At 41.9% G+C, this 16,818-nt stretch overlaps 2 protein-coding genes across 2 annotated transcripts; both read right to left on the minus strand.

The window, feature by feature from the left end:
- Nucleotides 1–6,236: 6,236 nt before the first annotated feature.
- On the minus strand, nucleotides 6,237–8,219 carry foxd2 (forkhead box D2; the record flags this gene model as incomplete). The annotated part of the gene is made up of 1 exon (XM_079157431.1): nucleotides 6,237–8,219. The coding sequence occupies one exon, from the start codon at nucleotides 8,217–8,219 to the stop codon at nucleotides 7,113–7,115; it is 1,107 nt and encodes a 368-aa protein (XP_079013557.1). The 3' UTR covers nucleotides 6,237–7,112.
- A 6,248-nt stretch (nucleotides 8,220–14,467) lies between these two features.
- On the minus strand, nucleotides 14,468–15,742 carry foxe3 (forkhead box E3; the record flags this gene model as incomplete). The annotated part of the gene is made up of 1 exon (XM_079157352.1): nucleotides 14,468–15,742. One exon carries the CDS (start codon nucleotides 15,740–15,742, stop codon nucleotides 14,468–14,470), a length of 1,275 nt encoding a protein of 424 aa, XP_079013478.1.
- Between the last annotated feature and the right edge of the window lie 1,076 nt (nucleotides 15,743–16,818).

A 16,818-nucleotide genomic window follows, 5' to 3' on the forward strand; every position in this document is an offset into this window, starting at 1 on the left:
GGTGAGGTAATGACACTTTTTGCTAATGCAGATTCGCTTGTTTGGCATTAAGTAATATTTTAAATATACTGTCAAACATTTTGAAATAAGTAAGATTAAGAAAGCTTGGTCGCCTAGGAATATCTCAATTCAATATGATTTAGTTTTCAATGACTATAAATAGCAGCATAAGACTCAATAAATGATATGTCTGTAACATACTTGAGCTCACATCAAGTTGATAAAAGTCTAAGCTAAATATCATCAGAAAGTCCTTGTTGCAAGCGGATACAATTTTAGGCTATATGTGACATTTTTTATATTTAACAAAATGCAAAACAGGGTGTCTAAGTATCGCATTATATTTTTGATTTAAAAGGCAGCTCATCCAGAATGAGGGTACACTTTGTTCCATCCACTTGGTGCTTTTAATGGTGGCTTAGTGGGACACAGTGTCTTGCACTGAATGCAGCCCTGTCTCAAAGGGCCACAACAGGCTGCAGAGAGCTGTGCAGTCTTGCTGGTGGTCTGCTCGGGCCTGGTAAAGACATTAGTGAAGCATTCTGGGAGAACGGGGAGTCCCATAGACGGCGCTCACTTCTCTAAATAAACATTAGTCTTAAAAAGTTTGGCCCCACGACCTCAGCGTGATCGCATTTCACTCTGGATGGTAAGCTTACATTTTATCGCGAGGTTTCCGTCCCCCCCGCCCTAAATTTTGGAAAACGCACACTTTCACGCTGAAAAGGATTAGATAAACAATGTTTCATTTTCACCTCGAGGCTGCAGTGTCCTTGGCATTTTCTTATATCACACCCCGCGCTGACTTTTGGTTAACTTTGCTGGGTCGCCTCCACGTTTGAAGTGAAATCATTACACTCTTAAAAACCATTAGGCAGAAACCAATACACACACACATATATATATATATATATGTAATAGTTACGAAATCAAACAAACTGAAATGAACGTTGTGTCATATGTGATATGAAAAAATGTGTTTGTTTTTGTTTAGCAAAATTTGTCCACGGTTTTAATAAGCCTATATTAATTACACTAATGAGGGTCACATGTCCTAATTAGAAGAAATATACATGTTAAGCAAATATTTATTTTAAAGATTGTTTTTTTTAATTCTCTAATTTTAAAATGAGCTGTCAAAAAAGACTAAAAGCAATAACTTGCCGTCAACTCTACTCAATTATCAATTTAATTTAATCCATAACGGCATGTTAATACTTTTGTTTTGTCTATGGGGAGAAAATTAAACAATCTTTCTGCAAACTACAAGAAATCGACGAGGGGGGGGAAACGTTTAAATCCTAAATCAATAATCATAGGGTGTAATAAACGGGTCGGACCGCCGCCATTACTCGCAGCGGATCCGCGCTGTGGGTCTAATGCTGTTGGCATCAAAGGTCAAATGGAAGAAGCCGTAAAAGCGCCCACATGACGCCGCTGATTGTGCGCGAGAGCGACCGGCAGCAGCTGCGCCTCGCTATCAAAGCGGTGCAGAGAAAAGTGCTGCGCTCCCGGTGAAGCCAAACCGAGGAGAGGGGTTGATGGAGAAGGCTCGTGTTGCCCTATAGGTCCGAGGACCACCAGGGGACGTTGAAGGTCCCCCAAAGGTTCCCATTGAGGGAAAAAAAAACGTTTAATTTAATTAGCCTAAATAATAGTAGCCTTTAAGTGAATGTGTAGAGTTTTTGGATTACATTGCTCCAATAGTCCATGTTGATTTTACACCAGTGTTGGAATTAAGGGGAGCCCGAGGGCAGCCCCCCCCCCCCCCCCTCACATGAGACCAGCTGAGCTCCCAGAATGCAATGTTCAAGTGCTGGGGTCACAAAAACTGATGATTAACTGTTCATTTGAGCAAAATGTCTACTCCTGTGGTTGATATAAGAGATGGAGATCATCGTAATCATCAAAAATGTAATCAAACTCCTAAAGACGAGTACAATCAATATTTAAGAGAAGCTAAAGCTGGAAGTGATGCCGTTTCTGCAGGTGATGAACCTGAAATAGAGCTAAGATGCATATTGTGTCATTAAGTGGAGACCTTTAAATTGTTCACCACTGCTCAGGGGTCACATTGTTCTGCTTCATTAATGTTTCTGAATCTTATTGGTCTGTTTTAAATATGCGCATGGCTCTGCGCACTCCACTTCTGTCTGTAAACTGTAACTATCTCCTGGCAGGTGTGCATGGTGTCGGTTATTGGATCAACACGTGCATCGTGTGTTTTTATCTGTGCCCATGTGTAACTTTTTGTTGCCAGATCAGGTGGCTGATCTGACTCCTCTTAATCATCTTGGGCACCTTGTGTGGACACTCAGAGTATAGGATGATGTTTTCACTGTCACGTAAAGCAGATGCAGTTGTATACGGCAGTTAACCGGCAGAGTTCTTTCTATTCTCATACCACTTATGTCAGAAGGTGTACCAAGAGTGAGATTTTAATTTGAACACTTTCTTAACTCTTTAACAGGTTCATCATTTGTTTCATTTTAATGGCTCTAAAGACAAATATCTGATTAAAGATTACAACAACAAATAGGAACAGAAGGCCCCAGACTTTACAGTAAACACACATCTTCACTCTTCTAAAACAGGCCTGAATGAATGCTATCACCTGCTATCATGTTCTGGTGACCTTTGCAGGATAATATCTGCAGTCATTAATACCCCTGCCCCGACACTGTGTATGTGTGTGTGTGTGTGTGTGTGTGTGTGTGTCTGTGTGTGTCCGTGCGCGCCCTCCTGCAGCAGGTGTTCGTTTAGTGTGTCAGAGTTGGCGGGGCGAAGATCTTCCAAAGTTAATATTGTGTTTCCAGAGATGATGGGGAGTTCACTGTCCTCGCTTTATTTACACATTCTAAATTAATTAAGCGAAAGGATTCCTCTGTCTGTTGCAAAAACACAGAGGCTGGAGGGAGACTGGGAGCAGCGAAAAAGGGGAGGCTGTGATTTATAGCGGCGGTGCAGCTAGAGCCGCGGCTCGCCTCTCCTCCAGGCCGGGGAGCCGCGGACCGGGCCAACATTCCTCTGCGGGGGCGTGGAGGCTCGTCTGCCACACACACACACACACACACACACACACACACACACACACACACACACACACACACACACACGGAGGAAAAAGAGAAAGATGAGGGGGGTAGGTATAGGGGTTAAGATAAAGTCCTATTTGTTTCATAGCTTTTGAGTTGCTGGTTTCGTCAGAGAGGTTGTCCCCAACCCGTCTCCAAAGTCGGGTACCACAGACTTTATGGACAAGTGTGTGCGATGGAGCGGGATGAAGGCCATTTCTTAAAAAAGTCAAGTCTGGATGGTTTGTTTTCATTATTAGCAGTCCTGTATACTCCCTGAAATATAACCCAGCTACAGCAGTTTCCAATTGAACAGATCTGAGGCCTGGTGGGTCTCTATTCTGAGGAACTATACGTTCAGGAGACTGCAAGGTTCAGATGAAAATAGTCGACTTTCCAAATCTAACACCTGCTTTTGTTCCTGAAGTGATCAACAGAAAATAGAACTACAATAATTATACAGGTGTTTTTGTTAAGCACCTGCTCCATGTGTCTTGATCGTCCTATCTGGCAACATCTTGTTTCTGCATAATAAATCAGCCCGTTGAAAGGCAGAATTAATTATTAAGGTATAAAGGTTCATTTCAGGGGGACTAAAACACCAAAGGATCCTAGATATGTGTGTGTGTGTCCATATAGCACTATGATGCCTTATAATAGGCCACTGTGTATTTAAGTATAGGCCTAAACGTTGTTGCTTCAGGGCATATATTATATTATAGTTGTATACATTTTGTGAAGAATGTCTTTAAACTGTTTCAATTGACGAGCCTGACCTTGAGGCCCCACTTACACACACACACACACACACACACACACACACACACACACACACACACACACACACACACACACACAAACACACACACACACACACACACACGCACACACACACACACAATGCACATACAGTGGTGTCAGCACAGCCTCTGTCCTCGCGCCCTTCAAGACGCAGCAGTGCACTGTGCATCGATCAGGGACGCCACGTTATTGGCAAGGCAGGAGAAGATTTAAGCAAAACGATTTCATTTAATCCCCTGCTGTCACGCGCTGTTTGGGACGGAACTCTGATGATAATTTGATGATGATAACAATAATACGGTCTATAATCACTTCATCTCATATGACGTAGGACTTTCCCTGCGAATCTCAAAAGGAGAAGAAGAGATAAATCTAACGTTGACATCTTCCGTCTATAAATATATTATAGCAGCAGGACCATATATGCTTACGCCCAAACGGAGCACGTGGGAGCGCTTAGACAGAGATGGGAATTGCCTTAAAATGTATAAATGTGTTTTTGGTGACTGTAGAGTCTTTTGGCTGTCACTTCACATATCACTCAGCCGTGGTTTCGTTTGAGAGGACGTCACGAGAAATGACGGATGTCGTGATGCCTAAATAAAGGCACGCTGGGACTGTGGGTGGTCCCGAAGTGACAAACCCGCATCCTTCTGAAATATACGAACGCGTCAATATATATGAGCGGTGATGGGATCATTAGGACGAACACGAAAAATTAAAGGGCGGCTGGGAAGGTTTTGAGGAAGAGCGAGTTCCAGGTATACTCCGGTCGCGAGCCTGTGATCTTTCCAAGCGGAGATGGACGGTGATGGTGCGCGTTCGAGCTGAAAATCCGTAGAAATTGGTTGAGTCTCCAATCGTCCGTTTTCAAAGGCCGGTGCCTTTGGCTGAACCTCCTCGTGGCAGAGCCAGTGCGCGCGTGCGTTATTGCTTTCTGTACCCGTGAGTTTTATTGGCTTAGTTTTCGTTCCTGCCGTTATTTAAACGTTTTTTAACCACCTCTGCAAACGCCTCATGTGGATTTTTAATGGACTGATGCGGTGCGTAATGACTCCCTGCCAGAGCGAGCGTGCACAGAAGAACTTCAATAGCCTGCTAAATGTTTTTTTCCACCTCATTTACTCCGCAAATTATGCATGCAGGATATCAATTAACACCACGGATACACGGCGGGAGAAGCACTAATCAAAATTATTTCCCCCAAATCCTCACGCGATATTTATCAAATGTCCAATTTGCACCAACTGGGAGAGAGAAAGGGAATAAAGGCTGCGTCCCGATAAAGAAAGTAGTCATGTGTTGGTTTTCGTTTCAAAGACTTTCAGTGAGCTGTGCTGAAGGAAAACAGAGGAGTCAGCCCTCCCACCCTTCATCCTTAATAATCATCTGTCAAAACACCCGCAAACTAATTTAACCATTTTGCACACAGATCTGGTAAATAAAGGAGGCTTTACACCCCCTTCTGTCTGGAAACATGTGCTCCAACAACTCTGAAAAAGACCAATAGGCCTGTTTTTCTGTGGCCGGACGAGTCCCACTGCTTCTTTTATAGTATCCCGAGACAACACACGATGACATGAAAGCGGAGCAAACCGAGGGCCTTTAGAGAAGATTGCTTTTCAGGGTCTAAATGTGTGTGGCTGGTCTCACAGGGGACCGCTCGCTGCGCGCACATTCAGTCCTCTGGGCCAGGGTTCCGCACTGACAACATCAACAAACGGCCAAAAAGCCGCATTATGGTGGATTAGGGAGCCCGATGAAAAATGCTGCTACAAATTAGCAACGAAAGCCCGAAAGACCGTGGGTATATCCTTGTTCACTTTCAATTACAGACCGCCGAGCCCTGCTAACGCCCCCATTCAGCCGGGGCCTTTGTAACTTGCTAGAAAATGGTCCTTTACAAGCGAGCGAGAGCCACACAAGAGGAATACTTGCCCACTGTTGCGTGATATTCATGACTGTTATATACATCAAGTCGTGTTTGAAATAATTCCACTGAATCTGGTGCGTTTTTCACACCTGAAAAGAGTCCTGATTAACTGCATAAGAGACTCATCTTGTGTTTTTTGTGTGTGTGATCAGCTTGTTCTAATCGGTCAGTGTCCACACATAAATGCTTTATATTTATGAGCTGCATGATTAGAACAAGAAAAGCTTAAATTAAATGTTAAGATTTGACCAGAATGTGCAAATATAACAAGTTGAATATTTTTACTGAAGGGAAACTCAGAAATAATGATACAAGGAAACAAATGAAACAACATTCTAAATGAAAAGAAATAAAACGTTGACTTTCATTTGTATGTTTTTATTTTATTTTACACAATAAGCATTTAAATTAATTAAACTCACGTGCTGTAGTTTAGTCTATTTGAACCCCTTCTTATTTGTTTAACTCTGATGATTCCACTTTCCGAATAAAAAAATAAATTAACGATTTGTTGTTTTTTCAAATTCACAAACATTTATTATTCTTGTCATTACAACAACAAAAAATGACCTATGAACATTTAGGTGTCTCTCTCTCTCTTTCTCTTTCTCTCTATTGGCAACACATGACATACTGTATGTTTCACAGAGTAAAAATGTGAAATAGATAAGAACGGACAACAGTTAAAAAGTTGAGAGAGGTAATGCGCTCTTTTATACCAAAACCACATAACCTAGTGTCCACTGACGACATGAAAGGACATTGTCACAAATTCACTATGTAGAGGAGATTCATTGGAGGAGGGAGTGATAGTGGGAAATGGTGTCAGAAGCCCCCTTTGTCTCCATGTGCTTTCTAAGTAAAACCTGAGTTTGCCGTCTCTGTCAGCCTATGTCAACAACAACAACAACAGTGCCATTTTCTCACGACGCACAAAATAAAAACAATGCAGGTCATAATAAAATTCTCAACTATTTAAAAAAAAAATCATCCCCGTATCCATAGGTGACACCTTTTAACTTATGTTAAAAAATAACAGGATCTTTTTTTTTTCTTCCACTGACAAATGGAGGCCACCGCCAGATTGCAGGTCAGCACTGTTTAAAAAGACCCTTCTTGCATTTGTCTCTCAATATTATACACATATGTACACACCATAAATAAAGCTCTCTCCTCTTACAATGATAGGAAATGGGGAGAGCCTGAACACTCTTTTTTTTCACCAAGAATGTACAGCCTACCTTCACACAGGAAGAAGCCACAATTGGCTTTATAATAAAAGATTTTCATTCTTTTCTTTTTTTTTAGAAAGGACAAGTGTTCATATTTGGGGTTTTGCTGGAAAAAGTCTGACCCTGTGGCCCGACCGCCTGTAATATGCTGTCCTGCGATAGACTCAAATGATTGGAAGCAGAGGCCAGCGCTGGGGTTAATATGGCCAGGATCTGAGCCTGGCTGCCCGGCTGCACGCCGTAGGAAGAGGCGGTGGAGTTGGCCGCACCGATGATATTGTCAATGGAGAACGAAGGCCGACTCGGGGCGCTGGAGTCCGTCTTGAGAGGCGGCAGAGACGGGCTTAGTTGGGGATAAAAAGGCTTTCTTAAATCGGCCCCTAACAGGGAGGGAAGGTGATGCGGCGCGGAGAATATGGAGGCTGACGAGGGCAAGGTGCAGGGGGCGTTAGGGAACGGGAATGAGCCACCTGTGTGGTGCGGGTGATACGGGTTGTGGGCTGCGTGGAAGTTCTGCAGCTGAAGTCCATAGTTGTATCCGTACGGGCCGTATCCAAACCCAGGCAGAAAGCCACCAGTCTCCCGGAGGATTTCATTAGTGTGGTGCCTCTTGAAACGCTTCCTCCTCCGCAAGAAGCTCCCGTTGTCGAACATGTCTGCGGAATCCGGGTCGAGAGTCCAGTAGTTGCCCTTCCCGGGGTTGCCGGGCTCTCGGGGGATTTTCACGAAGCAGTCGTTTAAGGAAAGATTGTGGCGGATTGAGTTCTGCCACGCGGGGAATTTCTCCCGATAGTAAGGGAATCTGCTGCTGATGAACTCGCAGATCTCGCTGAGAGTGAGGCGCTTCTTGGGGCTTTGCAGGATGGACATGGTGATCAGGGCGATGTAAGAGTAAGGGGGCTTCACGAGAGCGCCTTTTCGGGATTTCTCCCCGATCCCGGTCCCGACCTCCGCGCTGGAACCCATCTGGTCTGACGGGCAGTCGGAGCTGCTGAGCCCGGGAGAAGAAACCCGCTCTGCCGCGTTTTGGGAGTAATTATCGTCCGAGTCATTGTCCAAGTTGAACTCGTGGTGAATGTACTTTCCGTCCTTTCCAACGGATATGTCACCCCCAACCACGTCGATGTCCACATCTTCGGACAATGCAGAGCTGTCGGACATATCCGCCCCTAAAGTCATCCTCGGAGACGCCGCTTCTCTTCCCCCCTCTCTCCCCAGATTTCCTCCTCCTCTAGTCCGGCGAGGCTACTCTCCGTCTCCCCCCCCCCCTTAGAACCACACAGGGCTTTTGCTGCAGCTTTATCTCCAACTACTGAATGCACACATGGCTAGAATCTATTGAAAAGATAAATAACTCTTTGACCTGTGGATCTGGCGACTCCTGGTCGTCCGAGGCTGGTCAAGCAGGGCCGTGCGAGCTTCTCATCGAGCAGACAACTTCTGGTTTTCAGGCGTTAAAAAAAACAAAAAAAAACAGTCACAGATCATCGATCTTGCGCCGATTTAGACTTCTTGACTTCCGGAGATGTGATTGTTTCCGTCTGTGATCAGTTTGTGCTGCAGCTCGCTGAGAAAGCTACTTCTGGATCTCCAAGTATCGTTCCAAAATATCTTTTACGCACGAGGGTTGGGTAGGTATCCAGCCAGACTATCACACTATCTCCTCTAGCTCTCAAAAGGTATTTATAGGACCATGCTGGTCACGTGGTCTTTGAGTCACTGTTACCAGGAACTGGACGAAATTGCCGTGCTAGACGTAATATTTGGATCTGCTCTTGAATCATTCAAACATATTTCGATAAAAAAAACAACTTAACAAAGAAATATCAAAAACATGTTGCCTCTTTAGGCAACTTGTAGCCTATATGGGCAATATCAGTTGTTCCTGTGCATATGATCTTATTTCGAGAATTGAAATACATTTATATTGGAGATCTGCCTTATTGTTTTCTTTATCAATATATTGACAATTTATTAAGAAAATAAAAAATTCGAGTATGAATAAACATGCTTTAAAAACTAAATAGTTTCAACGATAACCCAATTTAATCATTGAAAGGCGTTTTATTTCTGAACATAAGGTTGCGTGAGTCAATTCATTTTACTTTTTGTTTGCAGTATAAGAGAGAAGTAGGAGGTGATCCCCGATGATGGTGATTGGGATTTTAATGACATAGCCTACAAATACTAGCAAAGTGCATATCTATATTTAGACAAGCATGTAAAGGTATATGTAGAGACAAATCAAATGTGGCGTTTGTTTATAATGTAGTTAAAAGAAAGTTATACAAATATGCACTTACAGCTCAGAATCGTCTTCAAAGGAAAATATCATATTAGATTTAAAGATAAGTTCTGAAAGCTATTAATACTAATATTAAGAATTAACAATATCAATAATACATAATTGTATTTATTAAAATATACATTTGTTATTATTATTATTAAAGCTTCGCTCCTTTTCGAACCCAATGTGCTATTTGTTGGATTCAGAAATATTATACATAAAATGTGTGCCCTTAATATAAAATAATACATATCCGGATGTCATTAAATAGGCCTATTATCACTGTTTTACTTTGGCTTTTAATTAGCATGTTTAGTTTTTGTTCAGACTTGAGACATTTCGACCTGTTACATCAGTTTTTGTTTAAAGTGTTAAATGAGCTCTTCATTCTCTCCCCCTAATAAATTGGCAGATTTTTGGCCGTATTGAAATCCCCCCTCAAAGGTTTTGGCCAGTCGCCTAATTCCCTGATCACTTCCCACGGGTTTTGTTTTTGCCTTGTCAAAAAGTCACAACACTATCCATCTGCATTTTCTGCATAATTCACAAGGGCACGCCGGGGCATGGTGAGCTGCAACCTGCTCCGATTCGTCTTCGTCAGGATGAAGGCCAGCAGGGATGACGACGTGTAATGTGTGCGCGCTTATTTAGAGCATATACGGACATTCCAGCTCATTACGCCGCAGAAACACAAATGTAATGCATCTACATCATCAGCACCACATTAATCTAATTGTCTGGGGTAGAGTTTCATCTAATCTCAACTACAGTCTGATTTGTTTGTTTGCTTGTGTTATTACTCTTTATTGAAGGAGAAGACTGTTCCACTGAGGAGGTTAAGCATGCAGCTTCTCCTCTGGTCTGACCTGCCTGTCACAAGTCCTTTTAAAATCTGAAATAGACGCACTGAGACCAGCCTGACAGCTGCCCGACACACATGACGCATTACTTTCTCCACGCCTCACAAGCAGCCATACCTTGTAGAATAGATTTTTTATTATATAAAAAAAATCTTAATTAGAATTTTATTTCAATCCAAAAGCCAAAACAGTTTGCAGCCAATACAATGTATTTCTTTATGCTTATTTTTGTATTTATTTGTCTTCCATTATTTGTGCCTATACTTGTTGATTTATTCTGCGTTGGAATATGTTTGAAGATATATTACCAATATTGTATTTGACAATAAAAAGACTCAAATATATACATGTATTTTGTGTAGTTACACAATTATAGGGCTGTTTTCATTCACAGCTCTTTTTATTATTACTTAAAAAAAAATATTTACCTTCCACAGCTTACCTGCACATATGTAATTTTGTTATGGCATTTGGTGAAAAATGCATTATTTAGACGTTGATTGAATTAGTTAAATTGAACAACCTGCAGAACGTGCGCTGTAGAACGTTGCAGGTCCTTCACGTTTCCAAAGGTTCAATGAGGTTTCTGTGAATTGTCCGGATGGAGTTTCTCATCGTCGCAGTTTGTGATGTCGAGGCGCCCCCTGCTGTTGAAACCCTAACAGCTCCGACTGTTGAGATGACAGTAAACACCAGTGTTGTGTCCTATAAGCATGGATCATAATACAAATGAAAAAGAGATATGTTGTTGAGATATTTGTAGATTTTGAGATGGGGGCAAATTAGTTATTTCATTTTATAGTTTTTTATTTTACTAGGATATATATGAAGCATAACAAGTTTCACATAAAAGAACAAACACCAGCCTTCAAACAAAACAGCAAAAAGAGGTTCAAACAGGCAACATTTGTTAATAACAGGCAGTAGCCTCATTTCAATATTCAAATATTGTCTTTTTAAAAGAACATCAGAGCATAAAGTGTTAATTGTGTCTATTCCTGTGCATTACGATGTTTAAGGCCATTTGCATTTTGTTCTCAGACAGACAGTGAAAGCTAGAAGGTTGAATGAAATAAACTCTCCAAAATAGGGTTGAATTGATGATAGCTTCAAGTTAATGGGTAACCGTTCAAGTCACTCAAATTGACAATTATCAAATAGACCAACAATCGATGAATTCGCTGTCAATCAACTAATTGATTAATTAATCATATTTTATAGACTTTTGTGTGCAAAAGTTACTAACAACTAAAGCTGTCAAACAATTGTATTAAAGTAAAATAAATATTTCCTCTGAGGTGTAGAAACCTCAAGACAACAAGTGGCAACTGAAGCACGATGCTGAAAAACTCTCATGACGTGTGAAGCCACAAAGGAGCACTGGATGCTTTGAGTTGCAGCAAGAAACACAGTTCTAGATTTATTTTTTTTTAGATTTCACATCACGCAGAGACATTTCAAACACAGTGAGCTTTATTGCATGAACATCTTTCGACATTTTAAATGTAATGTCCCAGTGGTGAAGCCAGCCCCTCACAATTCTTTCAGTCCAGGTTGTGTTCATGAACAGGTGACTTTATTGTTGTAATTTAGTTATAAGAAGATTAAATTCAGCATGAGAAACAAAAATCTAACGTTTAATCAGCTTTCCAATAATGTCTCAATTTTCTTACAAACTGCCTACGCGTCATTGTTGAATAGTCAAATTTCATGATCCATATTCAGCAAGATATAGAACACCAAAAATGTATGACCAATACTTCCTCCAGCTACAAACTTTGATGGATGGAGAGATGGAGATAGACATTTACTCACTCACTCACTCACTCACTCACTCACTCACTCACTCACTCACTGACTGTATTAATCCCAGAAGCAGCTGTGCAGTACTTATCAATACATAACGTATACATTGTTAATAAATTATTGTCTGTTCTCTTAAGCAGTGGTTTCATTGTTGACTGCTGACCAGAATCACTGTAGTTAGTTAAAACCACAGCAGCAAACTCACAAACTGAAAAAAAGATATCCTTGTAAATGAGTGAAAACAATCCCACATCTTGCTTTTGCTTCCATCTAGTGGTGGAAAGTCTGAACCTAGTTCACTCAGAGTGAACTAAGAGTTGTTGAATAACTCTGTAATGAGGTTTAGCTGGTTAGAAGGCCCTTCTTTTTTAAGTTGGCCATGCTGACTGCTTTAAAGTAGCTGTAAAAGTCCCCATTCATGAATTGAGTTGATGTAGATTGTCAAAGACAATCAGGCTTTCTCTTTGGTTGGATCTTTATTAAGATGCTGTCCTCTTCATTAGAGTCTATATAGTTTTCACTTACAAGTTCTACCTGTTTCATATATGTTTGATCTGATTGACCCACCAGGTGCTACATCTGCCCCTTTGGTGCATCAATAGTTTGAGTGCAGTATAGATTCAGTGTCTGAGCGTCTCAATATCAGACCAGGATATAACACACAGACAAATGAATACATATTGTTCATAAACATTCAAACCTGAGCAGAAACAGACTCAGAGCTTTTTATTATTGTATTAAAATAAAAAAATGTTGTATCTTTATCTTTCAGTGGTTTTTATGAGTTGTGTTTTTTTGAACAACTTTAACATTTAATCGGGAACCTCAGAATGTGACCACAGTTTGCACCATCACTGAATAACCATGAGGAAAATATGAGGTGACTTCACTTCACAAATTTTGATAAATTGGTTACTATTTTGTTTATTGATTAACCAATTCATATATATATATATATCGACTGATACTTGTAGTTGATATTGTCCTTTATCAACAATTAAGGCAAATTCAATTTAATTTAAAGTCAGGATTTCAACTAATTGTTGATAATAACCAGTGAACCATGAGTAGATCTGTTATTTTTATAATAGTGAATGAGCACTGAAAGGTTGTATCTCACATGCATCCACACCCTTGAATTTAACAATATTTTTGGGAACATAAAACCCTTTCACAAGTAAAAATATAGCATTTGTTTTATTTAAATATCCTGGAAAAAGGGAAAGAGTCGAGTTAAATTCATTACAGTCTGAGTAGAGCTTTATATGGTGGAATTAAAAGTAAAGAAATGAATGAGGAAAACAACCAACAAGCTAAATAGTTTTTATATAAAACTGTGATGTAACAAACTTCAGTTCAAACTGTAAAGGTGAATACACATTAATATAACATTAGTTAGTCATTGTTGTTGGTACAATTGTTTCTCTCTCAGTTTTGACAATATGCCTGTATGTAAACAGAAGGGAACATGTGTTCTGCATTAGTATAGCTACACTGTTTGACTAATTCAGTCAATAAGTTTGATTTATAGTGTACCTTCATTTCCGGTGATTCATATTTAATTTACTTTCTGAAAAAAATCTTAATTCATGTGTTTTTAGATCATCATTGTGTCTAATTGTTTATTTGTAGCTATTGTGTAAAAAGTGTACTACATTTGGTTTTGAAACACATTTTGTCTTTAATTTAGTATAATGCATCATCATATTCTTTGAAGCTTGATTGATTGTTAAAAAATATTTAGATTTAAATATCGAGCTGTTTCTGAGCAGATTACTGTGTGTGTTTGTGTGTTATATATAAAAATTAAGATAAGACACACACATTGTAACTTTCAATGAACTGTGATTGGTAAAAAAACGGTTTTACTGCTTGATATTGTTGCAACCTTCTGTTGCACTAAAAGCAAATGAGATTTAAAAAAAAACATGTTTTTACAGAGAAATATATTTGAATTATCGAGAATAAAGACCACGTTTATTTTACTGTAAAAAGTGAATTTATTCAAGGCGACCTGTCGTCAGCAACAATACCATTCTTTTCTTTTAATAAAGTTTTTATACATCAACAAACTATTTACATGGAAATCAGCAGACTTGAATTGAATGAAAAATAACAAACATGTTAACACTAACGCAGGAAATATGAACGAAAGGTGGCACAATGAAATACATAAAACTCTCTGACGTACACTCATGGAATGTGTCAAACGGATCGAAATGGCTTTTGAAATAGGAATGTTTTATCATGAGGCTCGGTCATTTTGTGTCTTTTCTTATCCTGCCAAAAATACATTTCATTCAGGAACTTATAAATCTCTCGTTTAATGAATATAGGCATTTTGAATAGGCCCAATGATATTACTGTTATGCGTTTCATCTCTTATGGGCTCATTGAGGGCCTATTCCTTTAATATGTGACTATTTAGTAGCCAATAATTAACTAGGATTTAGTTTTTTGGTGATAATAATGTCTCACATATAGCGCTCTAATCCTGACGCAAAGTTGGCCTGTCTCATGTAGGTGTTGTTGTAAGAGTTCATGGGGCTGGAGAGGCCCAGCAGCTGCTCCGTGTGCTCGGCGCAGGAGCCAGGGCGCAGGGCCGGCAGGGACAGCCGGTTTCCGGAGCAGTACACCTGCGAGCTCCCGGGAGAGAACCCGGACTGGCTCATGGCGGGCAGGTGCGGAGGAGAGCCCGAGGAGGAGTACGGGTACCCGGCGGCCAGGTTGGACGAGAGGTTCCCGCTGTTTCTGCTCAGCATGTTCGCCGAGGGGTTGACAGTCTGGGTCTGGAAGCACGCAGACGGGTCGTTGCCGGTGACCGAGCAGCTGGAGGTCATGGTGCCCAGGTCACCTCCCACGTGCAGCCCCAAACCCAGCGCCTGGGAGTTGAGGTCGACCCCGGGGCCGCCCTGCAACACCGTCTGCTGGCTGATGATGTTGTCGATGCTGAACATGCTGCGCGGCTGTCCTTGGCCGACCCCGGCGGAGGTCTGGTAGTGATGCAGCATGGCCGGATGCGGGGACGTGGCGGTCAGCTGAGAGCCATAGCCAGAGCCTATCCCGGCGTACAGGGTGTTCGGGTACGAGGGCCGGCCCATTGGGGTCGGGGTGAACGCGCTGGAGCTCTGCATGTAGCCGGGGTAGGTGCTCACGTCGGTGCGCTTGAATCTCTTCCTCCTCCTCAGAAAGCTCCCGTTGTCGAACATGTCCTCGGCGGCCGGGTCTAAGGTCCAGTAGTTGCCTTTACCTGGCCTGCCGGGCTCCCGGGGGATCTTCACAAAACAGTCGTTGAGTGTGAGGTTGTGGCGGATGGAGTTCTGCCACTTCTTCGAGTTCTCCCTGTAGAAGGGAAAACGCTCCATGATGAACTTATAGATGCCCCCCAGGGTGAGCTTCCTCTCGGGAGAGTTGGCTATGGCCATGGCGATGAGCGCGATGTAGCTGTAGGGAGGCTTCCCCCTCTGGACGGGCCTCTTCCTCCGGCGGCTCCCGGTGGGCAGGTGCTCCTCGGTCAGCCCCAGAGCGGCTCCGTCCTCCACGTTTGGACTGCTCCCCCGGGGCTCCGACTTGATCAAAACGTTATCCTTCGAGCGGGCCTGCAGCATCAGAGGCGGCGGCGGCGGCTGCGGAGAGTCCAGGCAGACACTTGGAGACATGACAACAGGACTCGCCTCGGCGGGCGAGTGCTGCGTCTCTGCGGTCATGTTGCACATGCCAGAGAAGTAAGAATAATTTGCCAGATTCATAAAAGAAACAATGTGGGGATCTTGTTTTGGTTTTTTTTTTGTCAAAATGTTGGTCGCGTATAGCTTACCAGCGACTGATCCCCTGCTCTGGCCAGAAATAAACCCCTGTCCTCCTGCCCTGGTGTTTGGGTGGTGAGTGTCCAGGTGAGAGAGAGGCGTTGACAGTTTTATAAAGCGAGGCAGGAATGACGCCACTGGCTCGCCAGTGACGATGGAGGCAGGAGGGCAAAACCCCAAACAACATTTTAATAACCCTCTGACAGTATTTGACAGTAAAATCACATGAAGGATTTTTTTCCCCTGTGTACTGTTATGGTCATTCTGTTCTACTTTGATGCCAGTTTTCCAAAAGAGTTTATGATTTAGATGCTAAAAAAATACTTTTACTGTTTTGAAAAGGCCTTTTGTCGGCTGTCCAGTGTCAGATAAAGCCCAGAAATAAAGTGTTGTGTAGCCCATTGTGTCAAACATTTCCTTTAATGATTCAGGCACCAACAGAGATTTACCGATGACCCCCTTCTATCTCTCCTCTCTCCCTGCTTTCACTGACAGCTCTGTGTATATCCAGGGCAGAAACAACACTCACAGAGCTGCTCCGTGCTCCTCCGAGCCCAACAGCCAATCCACCAATTGAAAAATAATAACAAGCCACTGAAAACAAGCAATTGAGCTATCAAAGCTTTTGGGGAGGAAAAGTCAATATCCCCTTATTTCATTCCCATTTCTGGAGAGCGATAATCTAACAGTCCCAGAGAAGAGAAGAGGTGTTATCTTACGGATCTTTAAAGTAAAAACACAGTTCTGCACACAAGTGGTATATAGACAACACCCTGCAAACACAATCGTGTGATGGTGCTAGTTGATGATTTAGGCAAATAGAGGGTTGAAGTTAATTACAAAAGGTGTAAGATACACAGGGAGGTGACTGCTGTGGACTGTTGTGAATGATACGATGTCAGCAAGGCAGGCTGATCATGTCATCATGCTTTTTGCACTTTTACTAACCTGAGGATGAACAGATGGGTAATAAATTAAAGGTAAACCTGAATAAAGGCGCGGCACGACAGGGTAAGATG

This window comes from Pholis gunnellus (genome assembly GCF_910591455.1).
Source record: "Pholis gunnellus genome assembly, chromosome: 4".
In the NCBI taxonomy this organism is placed as follows: Eukaryota; Metazoa; Chordata; class Actinopteri; order Perciformes; family Pholidae; genus Pholis; species Pholis gunnellus.